Genomic DNA, 24,341 nt, shown 5'->3' with positions numbered 1-24,341 from the left:
AGTGCGTGTGTTTCCCCAGGTGTCTACCTTCACATGCTGTTCTTGCTCCCCTTCCCCCATCCCTCATCTCCTTGCATCCCCCTGTGTCTTCCTTCTACCCTCTGGGGTTCAGGGTGGCCCTCCTCCTGGCTTCCTAGAGAAGCCGAGAGAAGGATCAGGATGAGTGAGTCTCAGATTTCTAAGATTTCTCAGATTAATACAAAAATACAAGTTTGTTTATTCTCAGAATTTCTTTGTTTCTTTACTTGTTAGCTATCTTCTCTCATTATACCATAAGCTTCCTTAGGGCTACCTCTGGGTTTAAGAATAAGTAAGCACTAAATCATGGTTGATGCATGATATATATTTGTTGAATGAAGTAATACATTAAAGTAGGTGCCTAGTCTTCAGTCATCTGGATTCTAATTTTTTCTGCTTGGCTGAGGCTTTTTTGCCTATGCATGATGAAATCTTTCCCATATCTTTGCAAACTTTGTCTTGTACAATGTCATGCCTATCTGAAGAAAACCTTCAAATCTTTTTTTTTTTTTTTTTTTTGGTTACTATGATTTTATTTAATACTGATGTTTTGACTTTTTTTTTAACTTGAGGTCTGAAAGTTGAGGTGACCCATTGTGGACAGATGAAACGAAAATATCGAGTGTGTAATGTGACTAGACGGCCAGCCAGTCATCAAACGTATGTTAACCACATCTAAAACTGTACCATTACATTTGTTGTATCATAGGTAGCTACTATAATAATTTGAAAAATTGGTATCCCATTTTAGCACTAGTGGTAAAGAACCCACCTGCCAATGCAGGAGACACAAGAGTCATGGGTTTGATCCCTGGGCCCGGAAGATCCCCTGAAGAAGGGCATGGCAGCCCACTCCAGCAGAATCCCGTGGACAGAGGAGCCTGGAGGGCTACAATCCAAAGGGTCACAAAGAGTCTTGACACAACTGAAGTGACTTAGCATGCATGCACACATTATAATTAAAAAACTCACCCAGATCTTCATTTTAAACACCAAAGCTTTTAAAAAGCTTTTAAATGTTTTTGATAGAAATACTAATAAAATGTTTTTCTTGCCTTTAAAATATGCTGAACATATCAACTTTCATATAATGGTGCAGAGTCATCGTTATAAATATGATTTATTCTAGTGTTGTAGTTCTCAATGCATGGCCCAAAAGGATCTATTAAGAACTGTATGTCATAAGAGCTGTCATGGGAAGATATATATTGCTTTGAGTTTTATGTGGATTTTTCTCCCCCACTTTTTAGCTAACTGTCATTTCTTCCAGCTGTCAGTGTGTATGGCATGCCTCCAGCAGCAGATTTATTTATACTTCCTCAATCTCATTTTTCTAATCACCTAACTTCTAATCTACTGTGAACTGTGCCTAATGAGAAAATATATATGAAAGTGCTTTTTAAATTACCACATATGTAAGTTTTATTCTTGTAGTCAAGATCATTAAACTCATGTCTGGCATAAATATAAATATTGGCTTTTCTTAGAGCATGAACTTAACTATATTAACTTTACATTATTTTACATACTTACTCAGAAGACTTTTTCAAACAAGTGTAATCAAAATCACCTACATGACTTTGCTCTGAATAACTGAAATTTTAGAGTGGCCTCTGGATAAACGTAGTATATCAATTCAGTCTGATTTGAACATGTTCTTCAGTATGAACTCATGTACACGTCACATGAATTTCTTGAGTTATAAAGTGATATTCTATGTATCCTTTGTGTTATACCATTGAATTCATTCTCTAGGGAAAATAAAAGTCACTATAGCATTTGTTATAGTGACAGATTATAGCATTTGTGGGGTTTTTTTTTTGGTTTTTTTAAAATCCTGTCTTTTCTCATTATTTAATTACTGCATATTATCCTATAAGAATGGGCTTCCCTGGTGGCTCAGATGGTAAAGAATCTGGTTGCAATGCGGGAGACCTGGGTTTGATCCCTGGGTTGGGACTATCCCCTGGTGGAGGGTTTGGCCACCCACTCCAGTATTCTTGCCTGGAGAATTTCATGGATGGAGCAGCCTGACGGGCTGTAGTCCATGTGGTCGCAAAGAGTCAGACACAACTGAGTGACTAAGCACAGCACAGCACACCCTATAAGAATAATTAAACTTATAGAACTATATAATTTTTGCTTAAAAATTAAAAGCACATAGACTTAAATATCACATAGATGATCCTCACTGCATTATTACTTTGTGGGTCATTAACAGTTAAAAAACAAGATTAAAGTTATTATTGTGCCAAATTGTTTTGAGATAATTTGTCTCCTGGAAGAGCCAAATAAGGAGTCTCTTAAATCACATTCTCCAGTTTGTGTCAAGTATCTTGACATGGTCTCAAGTTCATGCATTTGGTTTTGTGGCCTCCAAATCCACATATATTTGTCCTGGTTTGGGAATCTAAAAATGTGGCCCCAGTAACTATGCTGCACTCTTTTACCAGAAGTTCTCTTAAGCAATTAAAACTCATATGTGGATGGTCCAGGACCTTATTTGCATTTACTCATCTCTAAGAAGTCAGCAAGAGGGACTTGCTGGTTATGTCCCAGTGGTTAAGACTCCATGCTCCCAATGCAGGGATCCCAGCTTTCATCCCTGGTCAGGGAACTGCATGCTGCAACTAAGACCAGTGCAGCAAAAAAAAAAAAAAAAAGGCCAGCAAGAGATTGTATTTATACTGATAAGTGTTAAGTGACCTTTAGTGAATCTGTGTATTTCCTGGTTCTGCAGCTTCTTCTTAATTTAAGTTCTTTTTCCATTTTAATTAAATTTTTTTTCTCATCCTAGCTTCAACAAACAAACATGGAAAATAACAACAGAATCACTGTCTTGATTAAATACTAAGATGGCTTAAGTGAAAATGGCTAAATAAAGATTGACCTTTGTTTTTTAAGTGATTGGTCAAGGTAGAAAATGCTAGTAGGCTTTTGTTTGTTTGCTTGTTTAAAAAAAAAAAACAGCTTGAAGAAATTTCTAAAAAGATATTCTCTCTTATAGTTTTCCCTTACAGTTAGAAAATGGTCAAGCTATGGAATGTACAGTAGCTCAATATTTTAAGCAAAAGTACAATCTGCAGCTGAAATACCCCCATCTTCCCTGTCTCCAAGTGGGACAAGAACAAAAGCATACATACTTGCCACTTGAGGTAAGCTAAACTAAATTTTCTTTTCCAGTCTGCCAATCTCTTGAATGTGTGTTTGTGTGTTTTAAAGTCATGTTCTAAACTAGTGATAGAATTTAATATTAATCTCTAAAATATTTTGGACGGGTAACTTTACCTTGTAGCAGAATTTTCTTGTTTGGAAATGGAAGATTTAAGCTGCACTTCAGCAAATCTTATGATACAGAAACCCAAGACACAAACTAACTCCTCTTTGCCTCTTGATAGGTTTGTAATATAGTGGCAGGACAGCGATGTATAAAGAAGCTCACAGACAATCAGACTTCCACGATGATCAAGGCCACAGCAAGATCTGCTCCTGACAGACAGGAAGAAATCAGTAGACTGGTCAGTAAGGCATGGTCTTTAAGATCAGCTAGCTTTCAGATTAAAAAAAGAAACAATAGAAAATGCCGGATGGGACACAGTTACTCTTTGGTTTTTATATATGCAGGCTTTCCTGTTCTTTAGGTGAAGAGTAACAGCATGGTGGGTGGACCTGACCCATACCTTAAAGAATTTGGTATTGTTGTCCACAACGAAATGACAGAGCTCACAGGCAGGGTCCTTCCAGCACCAATGCTGCAGTACGGGGGCCGGGTAAGCCTTTTATTTTATTCAACAAGTTTCTTCCAACAACCAGTCAAAAAGCGACGAATCCAGGGTTTTTCCACTATACCACACTGAATTTATCCATTGCTTTGCTCATTGTTGCTTTTTGTCTTTTGGCTAATATCAAATAGTTTTATGTATCCTCTCATCAACTTTAAAATGGACTTAGATTGTAATGTCTTCTCTCTTTTGTTTATTTGTTTGTTTGTTTTTTTAAAGAATAAAACGGTAGCCACACCCAACCAGGGTGTCTGGGACATGCGAGGAAAGCAGTTTTATGCTGGCATTGAAATTAAAGTTTGGGCAGTTGCTTGTTTTGCGCCTCAGAAACAATGTAGGGAAGATTTACTAAAGTGAGTATCTTCATATTTTGAGCTTAGTAATATCCCTTGCAGATATGAAAATACCATCTTTATGTGAATGTGCTATGTACACTGGCACTGAATCTGACTCCTATAGTGACACCATCTGGCTATAGGAAAAAGACCTTGTTCTTATAGTGAATTGCAAATGGGAATTACCTTAAGAATCTGACTCAGCTTCCTACATTTAGAGCAGAAGTCTGTGACTAACAAGGTTGAAGTGGTGCTGATTGGAAAATTCTTGAGTTCTTAGTGAAGCTTCCTTTGGGGTTAATTGTATCTTTTCAGCTAAGATAAAAACTAGTTCATTTTTAATCATTGTAATTAACTAGGGAGCTTGTCTTACTGGAGGTCACTGATTAAGATCTTTGGTTCACATCTTACAGATGTAGTTATCTATATAAAGGAAGTTAGTGAGAAGGGTGGAAAAATTTCCACAGGAAAAGGGAACTAGGGGGAAAGAAAGGAATCCTACAAAATATTGGCAAATGCACAAAAGAAATTATCCTGAAAACTTTTTACATAGACTGGAGTAACTTCTCAAATCCAAAATTTAAAACTTGACTGTGAATTTTGCTTTTTTTTAAAATGATGTTTTCTTTGACATTGTTATGGAAGCAGATCTGTTACGAATTTGAATGTAATCCTAAATATGATGATTTTGCGACATAGAGTGTTTCTGTGTTCCCAGTTGAACACAAGCTTACCCAACTATTCTTATACTTGGCTTACCCAAATTCACGTTACCTGAAATTTTGACCTTGCTTTTATCTTCAGTCCTGAATCACTGACTTGAATGTTTAAAAAAATTGTTTGAACAGGAATGCTATTCTAGGCTCTGAGGCCCAGCTGAGGCATAATTATTGTAAAGTTCCAAATGATAATCTGATAGTTTAGTAATGCAGAATCTTCTCCATTATAATGGCAGTGATACAACTTCTAGGCTGTTTTTGGCAACCAGTTAAAAGATGGAACTTTTTTGTTTTTTAATAATTTTAGCTAAAAATTTACAGAACTGAAAGAAATATCTTACAGGGAGCTAAATGCTAAGATTGTGCCCTGAAATGAAAGCACTGTGCCACCGGTTCTATTTTAACAGGAGTTTCACGGACCAGCTCCGTAAAATCTCTAAGGATGCGGGAATGCCCATCCAGGGTCAGCCGTGTTTTTGCAAGTACGCACAAGGGGCTGACAGCGTGGAGCCCATGTTTAAACACCTGAAGATGACATACGTGGGCCTGCAACTTATAGTGGTGATCTTGCCTGGGAAGACGCCAGTGTATGGTATGGACCCCTTTAATGTTGAATGAGGGATGATTTCAAGTAATTGGTGTAGCATTCAGGATAAACTGGCTTCTGCTGCAGTCACAAACAACCCTGAACTCTCGGTGGCTCAGAGCAACAAAGGTTTTTTCTGCTCCTTCTGTGTGCCCGTTGAAGGTAAACTGCAGCCTATGCTCCACCACTTCATATCATCTTCACTCTGGAACCCAGGCACTGCCTGGAGTGTTGCCGGCCCCAAGGTGAAGAGAAAAGAGCTCTGGAGAGTTGCTTTTTTTTTTTTTTTTTTGGTTCGTTTTACACAGAAAGCCTGGGGAGGTTTTTATTTTTATTTTGGGGGGGGGGGTGTTTTGGCCACACCCGGAGGCATTTGTGGTCTTTGTTCAACCAGGGTTCAGACCCACGCTCCCTGCATTGGAAGGGCGGAGTCAACCATCCAACCAACAGAAGTCTCTGGAGGGTTCTTAACTTAGGCAGTTTCTTGGCCACAGCCAACTATATGGCCCACTCAGCCTGGGACAGGGGGCAGGAAATGCAGTGGAAATGAGGGCAGTGCAATTCTACCGTAGCCCCCAAAGTAGGGAGAACTGGAATGTCTGGTGAGAAGCACTTAGGAGTATCAGGTGGGGGAGCCTGCCACTTCCAGAACAGGAACTGCTTCGTTTGTATCTCTTATAAGAGGAATGATACAAAGTTCTTTTGGCTATCATCTAAGCAAAGGCTTTGGAAACTATATAGACCAGCGACTTGAACTTTATAAGCTGTCTTCAGCTCTCTGTATATTTCTATCTTTTGTTAGCTTCTCTTTTTCTGTCCTGTTTAGAGCAGGGAGGAGGGTGGAGGAAGGAAAAGAATCCCTTAAAATTCAAAGGGCTGGTGTGTATACTAAGGAGGGGGAGCTGGGGAGATTGATTTCTTTGCCCAGACCAGTCCTGTGAGAAAAGGAACCTCAACAGACTTTTGAGTGAGTGGTGGCAGGCAGCATGGTGGAACAGAGGAAGTGGGCCGGCTTCCAGGCCTGCAGGAGAGAAGGGAAAGGAGAGGACCTATCCAAAAAAAATTGCCCTCGGGGTTTAGCGGATGAAAGGACCACATATGAAAAGCAGGTAGCACAATGTACAATTTATGGTAGGCACTCTGTGAAAGTTAACGTGTAGGAGTTTTCCCCTTTACTTCTAGGATTTTGGAGAATATATCAACATTTACAATGAATTAATAAACTTATTTTTGTAGCGGAGGTGAAGCGTGTTGGAGATACCCTCCTAGGAATGGCTACACAATGTGTCCAGGTAAAAAATGTAGTGAAGACCTCACCTCAAACCCTTTCTAACCTTTGCCTGAAGATAAACGCAAAGCTTGGAGGAATTAACAATGTGCTTGTACCTCATCAAAGGTAAGATCCTGAACTCTATGTTTTCCATTTGTTTCTTAAGACCTAACTTACATAATCTGCAATAAAACAGATCTCAAATATACCCCTTGGTTACTTTTTCTGATACACATATGCACTCATGTAACCACCACCCAGGTTAAATATAGAACATGTCCAGCTCTTCATCAGGCTTCCTTGTGGCCCCTCTCAGTAGATAACCCCTTGAAGTTACCACTAGACTCCCCTGATGGCTTAGAGGAGCCTGGCGGTCCTGGCCCACCATGTGTGTGTATACACAATAAGTAAAATAAATGTAAATTATGTGGTCAAAGTGATAAATACTATGGAGAAAAACAGAATAGGGAAAGAGATGAACTTTATTCTCTTCTTTGTGTCTCATGTCTTGGGCATTTGGTCCTAGTTTCATGTGCCTTCTGCAATTCAGTATCCATTGTAGAAACCCCAGGATCCTAGGAGAGACTGTTCTGGGAAAGTTCTTCCTTTGGTGGTGGTTTAGTTGCTAAGTTGTGTCTAACTCTTGCAACCCCAGGGACTGTAGCCTGCCAGGCTCCTCTGCCCAGAGGATTCTCCAGGCAAGAATACTGGAGTGGGTTGCCATTTCCTTCTCTAGGGGATATGCCCAACCAGGAATCGAACCCGGATGTCTTGCATTGCAGGCAAATTCTTTACTGACTGAGCTATGAGGGAAGCCCAAGTTTCCCCTTTACACATAGAAATTTTGTTAAATTTGGGTTAGGTTCTTTTCTTGACTCTTTCCTTCCTGCTATTGCAGAAGAACCACGTTGGGCTTCCCTGGTGGCTCAGCTGGTAAAGAATCCACCTGCAATGCGGGAGACCTGAGTTCTACCCCTGGGTTGGGAAGATACCCTGGAGAAGGGAATGGCTACCCACTCCAGTTTTCTGACCTGGAGAATTCCATGGACTATCCATGGGGTCGCAAGGAGTTGGACACGACTGAGCAACTTTCACTTTCACTTGACTCTTTCCTTCCTGCTATTGCAGGAGAACCCCGTTGGCTTCTTTAGTCAATTCAGATTCGTGATCCTGGGTGGCAGGCACTCAGTGGGCCTTAGAAGTCTCTCCCAGTGGGCACACCTTTATTCTCTCTGATAAGATTATGTCTGTGATTGTATCTAGTGAGCTTGCTAAATGAAAGCATTTTCATCCCTATGTCTGAGTGGCAATGTCTCCTTAAATTTGAGCAGGCCCTCAGTGTTCCAGCAGCCTGTCATCTTCCTGGGAGCAGATGTCACACACCCCCCAGCAGGCGATGGGAAGAAGCCATCCATCGCGGCTGTGGTTGGCAGTATGGATGGCCACCCCAGCCGGTACTGTGCCACGGTTCGCGTGCAGACCTCCCGCCAGGAGATCTCCCAAGAGCTCCTCTATAGTCAGGAGGTAATCCAGGATCTTACCAACATGGTTCGAGAGCTGCTGATCCAGTTCTACAAATCCACACGCTTCAAACCCACCCGGATCATCTATTACCGTGGAGGGGTATCCGAGGGACAGATGAAACAGGTAATCTCATTATCCTGTAGCTTCCCTCTGGGGCATCTACATATTTTTTTCTTTTTTGGTCATACCATGTGGCATCTGGGATCTTAGTTCCCTGACCAGGGATGAAACTCATGCCCCCTGCATTGGAAGCATGGAGTCTGAACCACTGGGCCACCAGGGAAGTTCCCTCTGGGGCTTCTCAGCGTCTGATGGAACTTCCTCCAATCTCCCACTCTGGGTAAATCAGATCTGAGAGATACCTAAGAGATAGGCAAGTTCTCAATTAAACGTCATTCCATTTCTAACTCCTAGGTAGCTTGGCCAGAACTAATAGCAATTCGAAAGGCATGTATTAGCTTGGAAGAAGATTACCGGCCAGGAATAACCTATATTGTGGTGCAGAAAAGACATCACACACGACTCTTCTGTGCAGATAAAACAGAAAGGGTAAGAACACATAGGATAAGCTTTATTATCTGATGCAAGTGAATGTGTTTTTGAGTAGGCATACATACAATTTTTTTCTAAAAGCAGAAGTGCCTAGTAATAATTTAAGAAGCATACTAACTCCAATTGAACTTAGATGAGCAATTCTGAATGATACAGGTGTCAAGACTGAATATTTCTCTTATGTGACAGCAATACTGGTTTCTAGAGTTTTTAGAGGGGGAAATAAAAAGCATGGCAGGTACACTATGGTGATATAGGTAAGCTCCAAAGAGAGGGGTTATTTATTTGGACTTTATTGCCATTTGCTACTTTTTGTTATCAATGCCTAAGGCATGGGTCTAGGGTATAAAGAAGCATTTCTTTCCAAATAATTTTACATCAGTGCAGAGGATTTTTAGGGTATGCACTTTGAATACTTATGATGTTACACTTAATAATCATGGGTAAGTTAAGTTCTCTAAGCTACAATGTTCTAACTGTAAAGTGTGATAAATATAATACTTAGCTTCCATGGTTGTTAAGGATTAAATTAGTAAATGAATGTTAATTTTGGGTATAATTTCCAGCATTTGATTAAAAAAACATTTTGTGTAACCTATTTATAATCTTATATTAATGTACAAACTAGGTAAATTACAGGCAAATAGTGTTGAATGACTTTACTTCTATGGTTTTTTCTGTGATATTACTTTATCTTTTTCAGGTCCCCTCTGATTGACTCCCAGAGAGACTGGTTCTTTCCATTGCCTAATCTTGTGGTCTTGTGGGTGACTCTCATTGTTTTCTAGTGCTTGCTTAGTTTTTGCCTCTAACCCAAAACTGAGCTGTTTCTTCTCATTTTCTGAAATCATTAGAGAACTAAGGTTTTATCCTTGGGACCCAGGTTCATCAATCAGCACAGATTCAAAATACTGTCTTCCAAACTGCCCAGACTCTGACTTAGTACTTCCTAGATTCTGCTAATTCACCTTCTCTGAACTCTTGCCTGAGCCCTGGGCAACAAAGTATCCTGCCCTCCCCTCCTTAACTGCATAGTCACTCTCCATCCCTCTGTCAACTTGCTATTCCTGTAACTTTAGGACCTGGATTATTTTTCTAAAATCCCAGTCTATCTCATAACTATTTTTGACCATCTGGTGTTACTCTTGACCTTTGAAGATTGACTGTCCCAATCCTTGGTCTACTTTGCACCCCTAACACTTACCAACATCTTCAGTTCTCTAAATATGCCTCTTGCCAGTCTCCAACTCTGAATTAATGCACTTGCCTATTTCCTTTGCTGCTATTCTTAGGCTGGTTGAAGTTGCTGAGGAAAAAAGTCATTTATTCAATAATGAACCATATTACAAGTTCTTGATAGCAAATCTCAGCCAGGCCTTTGATGCTGCAATTTGTTTTTTCATTTTTCCTATTCTCCGTAGCATCTGTTCCCATCCTTTATACTCTTCTCAAGTCCCCAACCCTAACCATGAAACCTTCATTGCCAACAACTTACATTGCCAGCAATAGAGCAACCTTCTATTTTCTCCAGAAAACAAAATTGTGAAGGCATGAATTTTCTCAGCTTCCTCTCTTCTGCTTTCAAATTTAGCTAAATCTTGTGTTTTCTTACCCTGTTCCTTGAATCTTGGATGCTAACCTCTCCTTATGCTTCCCCACTCCAACCTGTGCTTTTGGTTTTAATCCTTTCTGCCTTCTCCAGAGCCTCACTTCATTAATTATCCATTATTTTTCAAAATTTCAATTTTCCCCATTCCATTGCATCCTCCTCATCCTCTAAAGTTTCTTAACTTTTCCTCAGGCTTCTCTAAAACTTCCCTTCTCTCTCAGTCTACCTGCCATTTTTTTTTCTTTCCTCCCTTTAATGACCAAACTTACAGGAAAAAAAGACTTGACTTTCTTTCTGTATCTTCTCACATAATGTTTCAGTTCTCTGTTGCCTGACTTTGACTTCATTGATTCCACCGAGGCTGTTCTCTTAACGACTTGCTCATTTTGAATCCAATGACAGCTTGTCAAATTCCCACACTGACCTCTTTGCAGCACTTATGGATGGTTGTCTTCTTTGGACTTAGCAATATGACTTTTCAGGTTCACTACCCACCTCTATAAATAGGCTTTCTTTGACTCTTCTTCTTCCTTTATTCGTTAAACATTAATGCTTCCTGGTATTTCATATTTCTCTCTTCTGAATTTCAACTCTCTTTAGTCTCACCTACTTTTCTGGCTTCACTGATTTGCTTATTGATTATCAAATCTGTATTTCCAGCCCCAGATTTTCTGCGCAGCTCCTGATCTGTACTTCTGATTGTCTATCAGTTTACTTAGATGCTCTGTAGGCATTGTCAGTCAAGATAGGCTAGGCTGTGCTGTGGTGACAAAAGACTCCAAAGTCTCAGTGGCTTACAGAGATTTATTTCTTGCTCACATTACACATTCACTGGGGCCCTTCTGCAGCTGTGACCTCACTGTGCTCCCTTTGGAACCTAGGATGATGGAGAAGCATCTGTCTGGAACCTGGCCAGTCATTGTAGCAGAGGAGAAAAAAGATACACGACAAGCCATATGCTGGCTCTTAAAGCTTCTGCCTAGAAGTGACGCATTTCAGGCCACATTTTATCAGTCAGAGGAAGTTACGTGGCCACTTCTAAGTTAATTGGGTAGGGATGTATAATGTACCCCCACCCCCCGCCCCGCCAGAGGGTCTCTGGAATATTTGACCCCAGTGATCCAATCTACCACAGACATTTCAAGCAAAACACATGTAAACCTTTTCCTGATTGTTTTGGGATAATCCAAAACAATAGGATTCTCCTCATCCAAAAGCTATTCCTCCCCTGATTCTCTATTCTTCTCTTGCTTGGTATCACTGTGTTAGTTAGCCAGGCTAGACAATTCTTAAGAGTTGTCTTTAAATCCTTTTCCTCTATTCTCCTCCTCCCTTCCTGTGTTCAGTTGGTCAACCAGTCTTCTGTGTTCTGTCCTGAAATCTCTTGTCTCAACTCTTCCTCTTGTGAGTTCCATCTGCCCTAGGCAGAACTCTTTAGTATTGCAGAAAACTCCTAGAGGTCTCCCGGTCTCCATTCCTCCTTCACAGATGCATCCTCCACCTGCTGTCAAGGCTAAGTCTTTAAAATACAGATCTTATCCTGCTACGCCACTGCTCAAAAATCTTCATGTTTCCCCCATGGCCTATGCTTGAGGGTACAAAATGCTTTCTTAATGGTGTTCAGTGTTTTCCCAAGGTAGCCAAAGCATAATATTTCAGTTTGCTTTTTCACCATGTACTCATACACCTTCTATTACCCATGTGACTATTTCCATTTCCTGTGTACATTGTGTATTTTTATCCCTGGAATGACCACATCCATCCCACTTTTCTTCCCCCCTCATTTTTATAGTAAGATACAATGTAGACACAGTAAAATTCACCATTTTTATTGTACTGTTGTACAGGTTTTGACAAATGCATATAGTTGTGTAACTACACCTTATTATGTAAAATGATTTCATCACACACACTTGTCTTGTGCCCACTTGTAGTTAACCTTTTCCCTCACCTATAGCTGCTGACAACCACTGATATATATTCTTCCCCTAGGGTTTTGTCTTTCTCAGGATGTCATATGAAAAGAACTCATAGCCTTTGGTCTGGCTTCCTTTACTTAGCATAGTGCATTTGAGATTCAACCAAGTTTTTATGTATATCAATAGCTTGTTCCTTTTTTATTGGTAGGTAGTATTTTGTGATACAGATGAACCACAGTTTGTTTATCCATTCCTGACTTTAAAGGATATTGGAATGTCTTCATTTCCATTCCATCCCCCCTCCATTCAACCTCTATGTATCCTATAAGGCAGGGGTCCGCAACCCATGGACCATAGACCAGTACCAGTCTGAGGCCTGTTAGAAACTGGACTGTATAGCAGATGAGCGGTGGGCAAGCAAGTGAAGCTCCATCAGCTACTCCCCATCACTCCCCATTGCTCACATCACTGCCTGAACCATCTTCCCCCTTCCCCCAGTCTATGGAAAAATTGTCTTCCACGAAACTACTCCCTAGGCGCCAAAAAGTTTGAGGACCACTGCTATAAAGCATGGCTCAACCATTTCCTCCTACCAGCTTTTCCCACTGCCTTCCATAAGGCCCTTATTACATTGCGTTGCTGTCCATTGCATATGACTTTCATGAAGAGTAGGAGGGCAGGGTTATTTGTTCACTCTGCCTCTGTCTTCATCCCCAGCATCTGCTGCAGAGCCTTGCACATGGTGCTCAAGCAATAATTATTAAAATGAACATGACTGGACCCTTTTTCCCCAGAGCAGCACCTCTTTAGGTTCTCATCTGTAGATTCCAAGAGATTTTTAAAAAGGGGATTCTGTGGTCAAATAAGCTGTATACTCCTTTTCCCTCTTAAGGGTTATACATTACTAGATAAAGATTCTGAGAAGTCATGCAATAGAAAGGCCTTTTAACTTTGGTTTAAACCAGTGTCACTCAAGTTTGTTTGACCATAAAACACCTAAACACATCCTGCAGAACTAACATTTGTAAAGCATACAGTTTGGGGAAGGATACTAGAATGATTACAACTCAGTTACATTTCCTCTTGTCTAGATAGGTACTCAAGGTCACATATGAATTTGATGGAATGAGACTTTTCTATACTCGTGAATGTTATTATATGAATAGTATATGATATTCAGCTGAAGTTAACAATAGTTAAAACGGAGTCAAATAAATTTCCATCAAATTTGTGCCAATATGCTAAATATACTTCCTTTATGGAATCCTTTATGGAATCCACTTACAGCAGAAGTGGATGAAAATTGACCAAATAACAAGATTTTTCTATATTTCTGCTTTTCTGGAAGTCTGATTTTAGAGTTTGGTTGTAGAAGAACTTGAGAATTTTTAAAATTTTTAAAATTTAAGCAGTCATCACCTAATTTTGTGGATGGTTAGATTGAGACCCAAAGACACTATGCTTTGTTCAAGGTATGTAGTTGCAAGGAAGGGCTTAGAACTGAAACTCTGGCTTTCCTAATTCTCATTTCAGTACACTCCTCCTGATAATGCATGTGCCAGTGAATTCTTTTATTGATCCTGTACAAGTATTAGTTTTGTTGAATCTGGTGAACCAGTTCGAAGATTCCTTCATCTTAACTTTTACTGAAAGTTGACTTTTTTTCCTTAACTCCAAATAAAAAATAAAACTGATTTTTTTCCCTCAGGAAACTTATCCATCTTAAATGTCTTTTTTTCCCCTCTGTGAACATACCAGCGTGTCATCTATGAAATTGATGACAATAATGCAGCCCAAAGCCACAGGTAGAGTAATTCTTTGTCTGGATTCCCTTAGCAAAACCATGGAGTATATTTGTTTGTGAAAATATTTAAGGATGAAATAGTTGGGCCAAGGGAAATTTACAGAAAATTCAACATCTTGAATTAAACTGATTTTCAAGAGTTCACTTAAGAGCAGTTTACTTGTTACTAATGGCCTGAACCCAATTTAGCTCTTTGATGACTAACTATACCCCTCTTTTTTTTTTTTTTGGTAGGTAGGGAAAAGTGGCAATGTACCAGCAGGCACTACTGTGGATAGCACCATCACACATCCATCTGAGTTTGACTTTTACCTCTGTAGTCACGCGGGGATTCAGGTAATTTGGAAGCTGGTCCAGATGTTTGACTTGATAGGGAGGTGTTTGAAAATTCAGGAACTAGCTTAAGTAGACTTGTTATTAAACACTGTACATAACTTTGTTAATACTTGTATCCTGAAACTGTTATCTTTTGGTCTAAGTATCTCCTTGTAGGTGTGCTAGGCAGGACTATTTCTGAATTTAGGTAGGTTTCCATTCTTCTCTCAGGTAGTAGACCCATGTCAGGGACAGTAATCATACAATTCTTTCTCCAGGGAACCAGCCGTCCTTCACATTACCAGGTCTTGTGGGATGACAACTGCTTCACCGCAGACGAGCTCCAGTTATTAACTTACCAGCTATGCCACACCTATGTACGGTGCACACGCTCCGTCTCGATTCCAGCCCCTGCCTATTATGCCCGGCTTGTAGCCTTCAGGGCAAGGTATCATCTGGTGGATAAGGATCATGACAGGCAAGTTTCTCAGGCAAATAAAATCTTTCTATTTGTGTTGGCGGCATGTTTCTTTTTAAAAATGAGCTACCGTTGAAAACTTTTAGGAAGAGCTAAACTTCCTTTTAGGGTTTACATTTCATGGAGCAAATAAAATTGCATGTTACAACTTTTGGTCCAAAAAGCTGATATTGTGACTTTTGGTCCAAAAAGTGCCCAGGCTTGTTCACACTTGTGTGGTATGTCTGTCCACCTTAAAAAGGAATCTCGTTTGGAACCGCCTGTGGTTTTCCCTCAGAGCCAAATGCATTTCAGTCCTGCTCAGGTACTAAGCAGCTTCGCAAGATGTCCAGCCCAGTGCCCTGGCTCCAGTCAGAGCAATTACAGACCTGCGGATTCCAGTTCATGCAAGGGGGAGGTCCTGACCAGGTCACTTTCAGTACAGTCTTGGAGAATGCATCAGAAGGACCCTGGGTGTGTGTTGGGAAGAGGTGGGGTACCAGACCATTCTCACCCCTAAGTAAAGATCTCAAAAGAATCAGACATATTGACCTGTTACTGAGCTACTATTGAGTAGCTAAACAAGTTCTCTCCATTAATTTTTCTTTTCAAATGACCATCTGTGAAGTGTAGCAGTTTCTGGGCTCTTCCCCAAGTCTGAATTCAGCTGCTAAATAGTAGACATTCCACTGCAAGTCTATTTCTATACGGGTTGAAAGTACACTATTATGGAAAATGCCCAGCTGTGGCTTTGTACCTTTCATTCTGTAATATACATATTCATTCAACAGATTTATTAGGTATTCATTGTGTACCCAGCACTGTGCTAGGTACTAAAAACAGTAAGTTGAGGAAGACATGTCTCCTGGGATTTTATGTTTCAGTCTGGTAGACAGTACAGGCAAACATAAAACTGACAGTTAGCGCAAAGCAGTAGAGATGAAAGTGCAATTGAACATCAGAGGAAAGTCTGTTAGAGGTTTCATAGCTGGATGGGTAAGATTTGGATCTATAAAGAGAGAAAAGAATTTTCCAGGCAGAGGGAATAACGGAAACAAAGAAGACAAGACAAGTGACATGTTTGGACAGTAGCAAGTTTTCTTTGACTGGAGCATTTGAAGAGAGAATAGCAGGCATGAAGCTGGAAAAGTATATTAGGGCAAGATTATCTTTGTTAAAAGTAAAAGGCTACTCATGGGATAAAATAGATATTATTCAACTGTCAGTTGGATGTGAGTGACAGAGAAGATGATGAAGTAAAAGATGGCCAAGATTTTGAGCCTAGATGATAGGGGGTAATAATAATTTAAGTAGAGAACTCAGGAGGGATGATAATTTCCCATTTGCTAAGCCCTTTGTATCACATGGTGCCCTTAGAGGTATGTTCAGAAGTTATTGTTATCCTAAAAGATCAAGTTCAGAGGGGTTGTTACTTGTCCAGGGTCCTATAGCTAGTATGAGGAAGACCAAAAAGGCTGGTGGCATAGTAACATTTGCTGAGTATCTATTATGTTCCAGCACTGTGCTCAGCACATTCATTGATTCATCAAATGGTTATTGAGACACTGTTATGTGCCGGGCACTAGGGATTTAGTGGTAAGATAGACAAATTTACTAGTTTCTTAGAGATTCCATCCTGGTGGAAGAATTATCCAAATAATGATCTTTCAAGTGAAATAAAAGTAGAGGATTTCATGAAAGCATATTTCATGTGGCTCTGACCTGAACTTTAGAGTCAGGGAAGATTTCTTTGGGAGAAACGACATTTAACTGAAAACTAAAGAACAAGTGGGTAATAACCAGACATAAAAGACAGAGAAGTCCTTGCTTAGGCACTGATAAAGATCTGGGTCTTTGCAGACACTATTCTATTTAATTATTGCAACAGTCTATTAAATAAGTTGTATTTTTCAATTGAGCAAACTGATGTTTAGAGAGACATTACAGATTATTTAAGGAGTCACAATTTGAGCTCAAGATCTCAAATTCAGTACTATTCATGCTATTTGAAACCTGAAGTTAGGAGTGGTCTTTTGTTACACTGTTGTTTTGTTTGTTTTTTTTTTTGCTTTCTTTTCTTTACAGTGCGGAAGGCAGTCATGTGTCAGGACAGAGCAATGGCCGAGATCCTCAGGCCTTGGCTAAAGCTGTGCAAATCCACCATGATACCCAGCACACCATGTATTTTGCCTGAGAGTCTCAGAAAAAGAACTCAACCAGTTTGTTGTCCCACGCAGCCTCAAAATGTTTCAAATGCCTACTGCCTCTAGAGAGAGCCAAGTTGACTTCAGGTGGTCTTCTACCAGCAACTCGGAATAGTTGCACTGAATCTATACTTCACAGCACTGTCTGATGCATCAACAAAATTGAGCCATTTTTTAAAAGTAATAGATACTCATAGATTATCTTTTCTGATGCACTGGACTGAATTTTTACCTCATCATGCAAAGGCTGATCAGCCTGAACTTTCTAATGGACTTTATGAGAAAGGTTTCTATGGACTATTTTGCTAGCTGTGGTGTTCACCGCATCCCTCTAGTCTTACCAGAGAAGATTTTTTTCCTTTTTTCTGTATTCATTGAGTGGGGTGTGTGCATAAATGGGAGAGAAAAACCAAACAATCTACTTTAGTTCAATGTAACTATTTAATTGTGTGGGTCCATAGGCTTTTTAATGGAAATTTCTGACTTCACCACTGTAAATGCCTTGAACGAGCATTGATTTTTTTGTAAGTTTTACAGAATTTTATGAGTTTTTACTACTTTTCTCTGTTGATCTCTACAGACTGGTGCTGGTGCAAGTACAGGCTGCCAGGCAATTGCACTATATTTGGCTGCAGATTCAGACAGGCCGTTCTCTTATTTGGTTGACTTTTGTGAATGTGTAACACAGACAGATGTGATGCATGCCGTGATGACAGATAACACTGCCATGGCAAAAGTACTCATGTTTCCCCCTCTTTGAAAAAAAGAAAAATTAGCTTTTAGTATTTTTCAGAGTTCTCAAAAGTGCCCATTTTATGCTGCTGTGTGGTTTGTTAGATCTAAATGATTTTTAAACTTTTCTCATAGAAAGTTATCTTTGGCAATAAACATTTTTTTAAGGTCCCTCCTCTTCCTCCCCCTGACAATGTACTTTTTTAGATGAGATTTCGGTATGATTTTTATCAGCTGTTTCTTATAGATCATAATCTGGCAATTTCTGAAGCTGGTCAGAAAAGACATATATTTCCATGCCTTTTTAAAGAATTATTTTTAATCTGTTTTATAGTCACAGTTGGTGTCCTATCATTTTGTTTTAAAATAAGCTAGAACCAGGATGCTTCCTTATTGGATAGGCTTTGCCAATCCTTAAGGTACCTTGAGTGATGCTGCAACTTGCAAAAATGTACCAGCATTTAAAACTTTTTTTCCCTGGGAATCAAGGTCACTCACAATTACTTGTAGCGCAAATGTTTTGCTTCTCTTTCAACCTGAAATATACTTGGTGGGGTTTCCTTCCTTTTATTAAACTAAAACTGCATAGAAAAGGTTGATTTTTCTTAATAGATTCTGAATTCTGTTCACAGGGAGACAGGATTCCTTTCTTATTCAAACAAAGGGAATTGATCTAAAGCAAGCATCAGTTACAATGTGGGGGGAAATGTATTTTGTATTTAGTGTAGATAATACTTTGTGAATGGACAACAGTTACATAGAGTCTTGATAGTTCCAGCCAGTGTTTACCAGCCCACCTTTTACTGACTTCTAATTCTCTGTCCTGGAACCTTGGGAGAGCTGGAAGGAGTGATAAAAGGCCCAGAGCCCCTCCATATGGTTGAGGAAGGTGCCGGGGAAGGAGACAGATACAATGTGGTAAAACAATTGTGCCACCTCTGTCTGGAAACTGCTGGTGGGGGAAACACTGGATCTAACGGTGAAGGATGTTGCTTGAACTCATTAGCTGGTCCAAATCTCTTAAACTAGCCTTCTCAAAACCCCAGCAATATAAAGCACTGTTTTTCTTCAGTCTTTTAAACAAGCTTGTAAATACATTAAAGTTTACATTTCCATGTGCTGTTGATCAGCGATGCCACCAGTGTTTGCTGAGACTGGTCTCCGAGAGTTTTATAATGTATATCGAATCCTAAAAGCTCATTAAGATACGAGTGCAGACGTCCTTGTTCTCTGCATAGAGTGGGATGAAAGCAAGCTCTGTAATTGAGGCACAACATGGGCAGGAGTGAAGAAGATCGCAGATGTTAATTTCTTAAGATTTTCCTTTTTTGCAAATACCTCACTTGGACACTACAAATCAGGACACGTTGGTGAGGCGCTGGCTGCTGCTTTTTATTCACACTTGTTCAGGGAGAGCACAGAAATATCCTTCAGCTTGGCTACCCTTGACCCAAGAGGAGGAAAAACAAAAGTTTCTTAGGAGATGGAGGACTTGCTGGAGTCCAGGATGTGAAGAACTCTTGGTGGCTGGCTGGCTGATGGGCACCACATCTGCACTTGAGTGCCTCGGACTTGCTTGTTAATAATGCACAGAAGAAGCGTCCCTTCTCACCATCTCCTGGCATGTATGAAGCAGGGAGCCAGGCAGAGCGCCAAGAAGCCCTGACTCGCTTGCCTGTTGTTGGGCTATATGCTCGACCTTGAACTATAGTTTGTAAGATCTCAGTCAGTCCTAGTACACTGGGGCAAATCAGTATAGTGGTGGAGGAAAAGCCGGGAGGCCTATTTTTATAGGAAAACTGTATCTTGAAGGGTGCAATGCTATGGTTTTAGACAAAAGGAAGGACAGAGGAATTGAGATTGTTGGGGAAAAAACTTGCTGAGGGGTGAGTCTTTAAGGGGTAATCACTGCAGAATCAGAGTTGCGGCAATACTCTTGCATGCAGGTCTGAATGCATAGTTTTAATTTGGCTTGACAGTTTGAACACAGTAAACCCTTGAGACTGACTGAATCATTATGCATGTGTCAATCAATGGGAAGTGTGCATTTTCTAGAAGTAGGTTTAGACTGTTTGGTTGTTTTTTTTTAATGCCGCCTGTTTAGGCACTGTCGTGTGGTGTGAAAGACTTAAATGTCACAATGCTAAAGAGCAACAATTTGGGGAGAAGGCACAGGGACCTTCAAGGAGTGGTGAAGATCCAAATGTTGAACCCATGATGTTTTGTTGTGGTGGTTAGCTGCAAAGTGAACTCGCTGGCTTAACACAGCCAGCAGTCTGGGCAGGCAGAACATATTCACTCTTACTATAATTTCTATTTGCTGCTTCCAAAGGTGACAATTTATAAGCAGACATATTCTATACAGTCTGTGTTTTGGGATCTGGTGCCCAGTCTATATCAGAGCTTACCTAACTGGCTCAGCTACCTGTGTGAAAAGGTAATCCACGGTTTCATCGGGCCCACCCTCTCCACCCTGCCCCAGCGACCCTTTGTGGAAGTGCTGTAAGATTTTCTTGCTCAATAGCAAGGTGGTAGCTCTGCTTTCATTTTAAGAAAGTGGAGGCTGAGGGCATTGTATCAATACTGCTTCAACTCCAAGGACTTTTTCCTTGTAAAATTAAAGGGAAGATCTTGTTATTGATTAACCATTTTCTTATCCCTTGCTATTGACATATTCATGCTCTTTCTATGTCTAGTGACTGAAAAAAAAATGTTTTCATTTGTTCATTTGACTAATGGTGTCATTTTTGTTTCGATATTGTTAGACTTGTAATGTTTTAAAATGTATTTTTATGAAATCTGGACTGGATGTATGTCTCTAGCAATACGAGGTACTTTTTAAACTGTTAAGGGAGGGGTGATATCCCCGTGTTGAGATAAGATGATGGTTGTTTAAATTTGCAAATTTTTTTTTTTTGGCCTGCAGGGATATTTTGTGTTCATGTGTCCAAAAATGAATAAATTGGCATTCTTTTGCCAAACATTGTTTTGTTTTGTTTTGTCAACTGCCTAATAAATATAGATTATGCTATCATAGCAATACACATGGTTACTTTTTAAAAAGAAGTTTGAGAAAGAAGAACAATGGGAAACTTCATTTTTAACTCCTGGGTCTCCCTATTTTTAGAAATTGTTATTTGGGAAATTTAGAAGAGCTTCTTGGGACATTTCACATGTGAAAACTTACAAGCTTCATCCAGGTTCTGGGTATAACTCTTAACACGAAGATCTATTTCAGTGGTATTCTGAGAAAAATCTGCAGGCTCCAGAGGGCAGTATGGCCACATACTTTATAAGGCTGACTTCTTGAGAGGAGGAGCTGCCTGAATTCACCCATCCTGGGGCTATCCAATCTCCTGTCTTTTAATTTTTAACAGCAAAGCTCTTTTGTTAAGTTATGACAAGGATAATGCAGAGATTTACACAATGCGGCACTTATACTCAGGTAATTTATAGTTTACCAGGGGACCAAGTCCTGCTAACAGCCAACTTTACTACAGGTAGTTATTTTTTTCCATCAGTACAATATCCTTTTCTCCATATTTGTTATCAATCATTTATCATGAACCCAGAATATGCCAAGCTCTGCCTAGGTTGGAACACAGAAAAGTAAAAACTTAATTCTTCATTTTAATATAGCATAAGGTGGGTAGAAGGAGGCAGCAAGATTCACATTATCTGAGTGCCCAGTGCATGCAGTCACTTTATATTGACATCTTCAATCCCCAAAAGAGTCCTTTGAGGTCGATAGTGGTAGTTCTGGTTATTGAAAAGTTCACTTGGGAGCCGTATATGTTACAAGGTAGCTTTGAGGGTTAAGTGCTATGAGACATATATACAGAGAACCATGGGACCCCTTCAGTCTCCCCAAACTGGGGAGATTAAGGAAGGCTTCTTAGATGACATGATGACTGAGCTGTCTTACAAATAATGCGTGCATGCTCAGTCATATCTGATTTTTTGTGACCCTGTGGACTGTAGCCTGCCAACCTCCCCTGTCCATGGGATTTTCCAGGCATGAATACTGAAGTGAGTTGCTATTTCCTCCTCCAGGGGATCTTCCTGACTGAGGGATCGAACCTGCGTGTCTTGGGCCTCCTGTGTTGCAGGCGGATTCTTTACCACTGAGTCTTAATGAAGAATAAGTAAGAGTTTTATAAGGTCGAAGTAGGAATTCTTGTCACGGGCAAAGACACAAAGGAGAAAACAAAGATCATGACTTGTTTGGATGAATTACGAGTAATTTCAGTACTCTTAGATTGTAAGGGGTGTGTAGGGAGAAGTGAAGTGATAAAACTGGATCACAGAAGCAAGCGTCAGTTCCTGACAGGACAGGACTTGAACGGCATTCTGAGGAGTGAAGAGTTTGTCCACAGGTACAAGGGAATGGAACAGTCTGATGTGTGTTACTTATGCTGTCAGCAGTGTAGTGGGTAGTTTGAAGCTGAAGTTCCGTTGAAGGGAAGTCAGAGTTTTATTGTGGTAACTCAGCTAAAGATGATAAGGTTCATGTTCATCGCTTGAACAGTGACGGTGCAGTTGGAGAGAAGGAATGAACACAAGAGTCATTCAGAAAGTACAGGAAGCAGGGGGCTTCCCTGGCAGTCCAGTGTTTAAGAATCTGACTTCCAATGCAGGGGTTGGAGGTTCAGTCCCTGGCTGGGGAACTAAGGTCCGTCGTGCCCTGGAACAACTAAGTTCGAGAGCCACAACTAGAGGAGAAGCCCTTTTGCTGCAACAAAGACCCAGGACAGCCAGAAAAAGAAAGGAGAAGCAGCAGAACTTCAGGAAAGTGGATTTGGAGAGTATGGAGGAGGAAGTAGGCTCGTTAGAAGGGCTGCCAGTTTTCTGGCTTGGGTAGCTGGGTAGATAATAGTGCCACTGAGAGTAAGCACAGAAGAAGTAGATTTGTGGGAAGGAGAAAGGCAAGAGTATATCTGTCTATATGTCCATCTATGCGTGTGTGCGTGCATGCTCAGGCGTTCAGTCATGTCTGACTCTTTGCCACCCTATGAACTATAGCCCACCAGGCTCCTGTGTCCGTGGAATTATTTCGGCAAAAATACCAGAGTGGGTTGTTATTTCTTCCTCCAGGGAGTCTTTCTGACCCAGGGATTGAACCTGAGTCTCCTGCGTCTCCTTCTTTGGCAAGAGAATTCTTTACTACTGAACCACCTGGAATGCCCACATCTATCTATATGTACATCTGTACTCTGTTGGTTCTGTTTCTCTAAGGAACCCTGACTAGGATAGGCTGCTCTTGAACCAGGGCATGATCGTATGTTCCTTGCACCACCTCTCCCCTGCCATGTCCTCTGTCTGCCTTTTGCCTGTGGAAAACTTTAGTCAAAGAATAAATTTAATCAGAGAAATGAGAACATACAGAAACAAAGGAAGATAGAGGAGACCAAATAATAACAATGTACTCATTAAGTGTGACTTCCCTGGTGGCTTAGAGGGTAAAGCGCCTGCCCACAATGCAGAAGATCCGGGTTTGACTCCTGGGTTGGGAAGATCCCCTGGAGAAGGAAATGGCAACCCACTCCAGTACACTTGCCTGGAAAATCCCATGAACGGAGGAGCCTGGTAGGCTACAGTCCATGGGGTCACGAAGAGTCGGACACGACTGAGCGACTTCACTTTTCATTAAGTGTAGTCCAAAGCCTTTAGTGGCTATAGATAATATTCTGAGCCATATCCTGTGAGCTGTCTTAAAGATACTGAAACCCTCACCAGGTGGAGAAGTTAACTGCATGATGACCAGACTCTACTCATGACATGAGTTGCCACAATTCCCAGAATTGTCCTCAAAGAAATGGAAACATACCAACCCTGGAACTGAAGATTAACTGTACCTCGAACAATCAAATGACACTGGTCAGACCACTGATGACCGATTTGAAGATGACTGTCAGAGCTTACTGTGCTGTTTCTGCATGTAGGCCCCTCTTTCTGTCTATAAAAGCTCTTGCCCCATTGGTTGCCAATGGGAATGGTGGTGGGAGACAGCCTTTGGATAGATGTCCAACATCTCCCACCCCCACTTGCCAGCATCTGAAATAAAGCAAACTTTCCTTTTGCCCCTAAAACCTGTGTGGCTCAGACGGTAAAGAATCTATTTGCCAATGCAGGAGATGAGGGTTCAATCCCTGGGTCAGGAAGATCCCCTGGAGAAGGGACTGGTAACCCATTCCAGTAATCTTGCTTGGAGAATTCCATGGACAGAGGAGCCTGACGGGCTACAGTCCATGGGGTCACAAAAAGTTAGACATGACTGATTAACTAACACTTTCATTTTCACCAGTCTGGCCTGTTTATTGGATTTTGAGTGGCAAGCAGCTGGACTCCAAACCTTTTGGTAACACTCTTAGCATCTTTTCTTTATTTTTGATTTTCTACACATTTACTTTAATAGGCCTAGGCATCTTTGTACTTATCCTGCTTAGAACTTTGTCTTATTCACCTTTGTGAAACCAGCGTACAGTGTCTGGCATATAGTAAATACTCGACAAATG

The 24,341-nt window shown here is 40.6% G+C and overlaps 1 protein-coding gene across 1 annotated transcript in view; it reads left to right on the top strand.

Annotated features, from left to right (window-relative positions):
- The window catches only part of AGO4 (argonaute RISC component 4), a 36,799-nt gene extending 15,933 nt beyond the window's left edge, over window positions 1–20,866 (top strand). The window contains exons 7-18 of the mRNA XM_043876810.1: window positions 591–678; window positions 3,026–3,173; window positions 3,417–3,536; window positions 3,660–3,788; window positions 4,020–4,153; window positions 5,262–5,446; window positions 6,677–6,836; window positions 8,042–8,357; window positions 8,649–8,783; window positions 14,353–14,454; window positions 14,712–14,911; window positions 16,976–20,866. Of these exons, the coding sequence (XP_043732745.1) occupies window positions 591–678; window positions 3,026–3,173; window positions 3,417–3,536; window positions 3,660–3,788; window positions 4,020–4,153; window positions 5,262–5,446; window positions 6,677–6,836; window positions 8,042–8,357; window positions 8,649–8,783; window positions 14,353–14,454; window positions 14,712–14,911; window positions 16,976–17,084 (1,826 nt within the window). The 3' untranslated portion in view covers window positions 17,085–20,866. The remainder of the gene's footprint in view (window positions 1–590; window positions 679–3,025; window positions 3,174–3,416; window positions 3,537–3,659; window positions 3,789–4,019; window positions 4,154–5,261; window positions 5,447–6,676; window positions 6,837–8,041; window positions 8,358–8,648; window positions 8,784–14,352; window positions 14,455–14,711; window positions 14,912–16,975) is intronic.
- The last annotated feature ends 3,475 nt before the right edge of the window (window positions 20,867–24,341 follow it).

The sequence above is a fragment of the Cervus elaphus genome, chromosome 20 (assembly GCF_910594005.1).
Source record: "Cervus elaphus chromosome 20, mCerEla1.1, whole genome shotgun sequence".
Classification (NCBI taxonomy): domain Eukaryota; kingdom Metazoa; phylum Chordata; class Mammalia; order Artiodactyla; family Cervidae; genus Cervus; species Cervus elaphus.
This window is presented reverse-complemented; position numbering and strand designations above follow the sequence as displayed.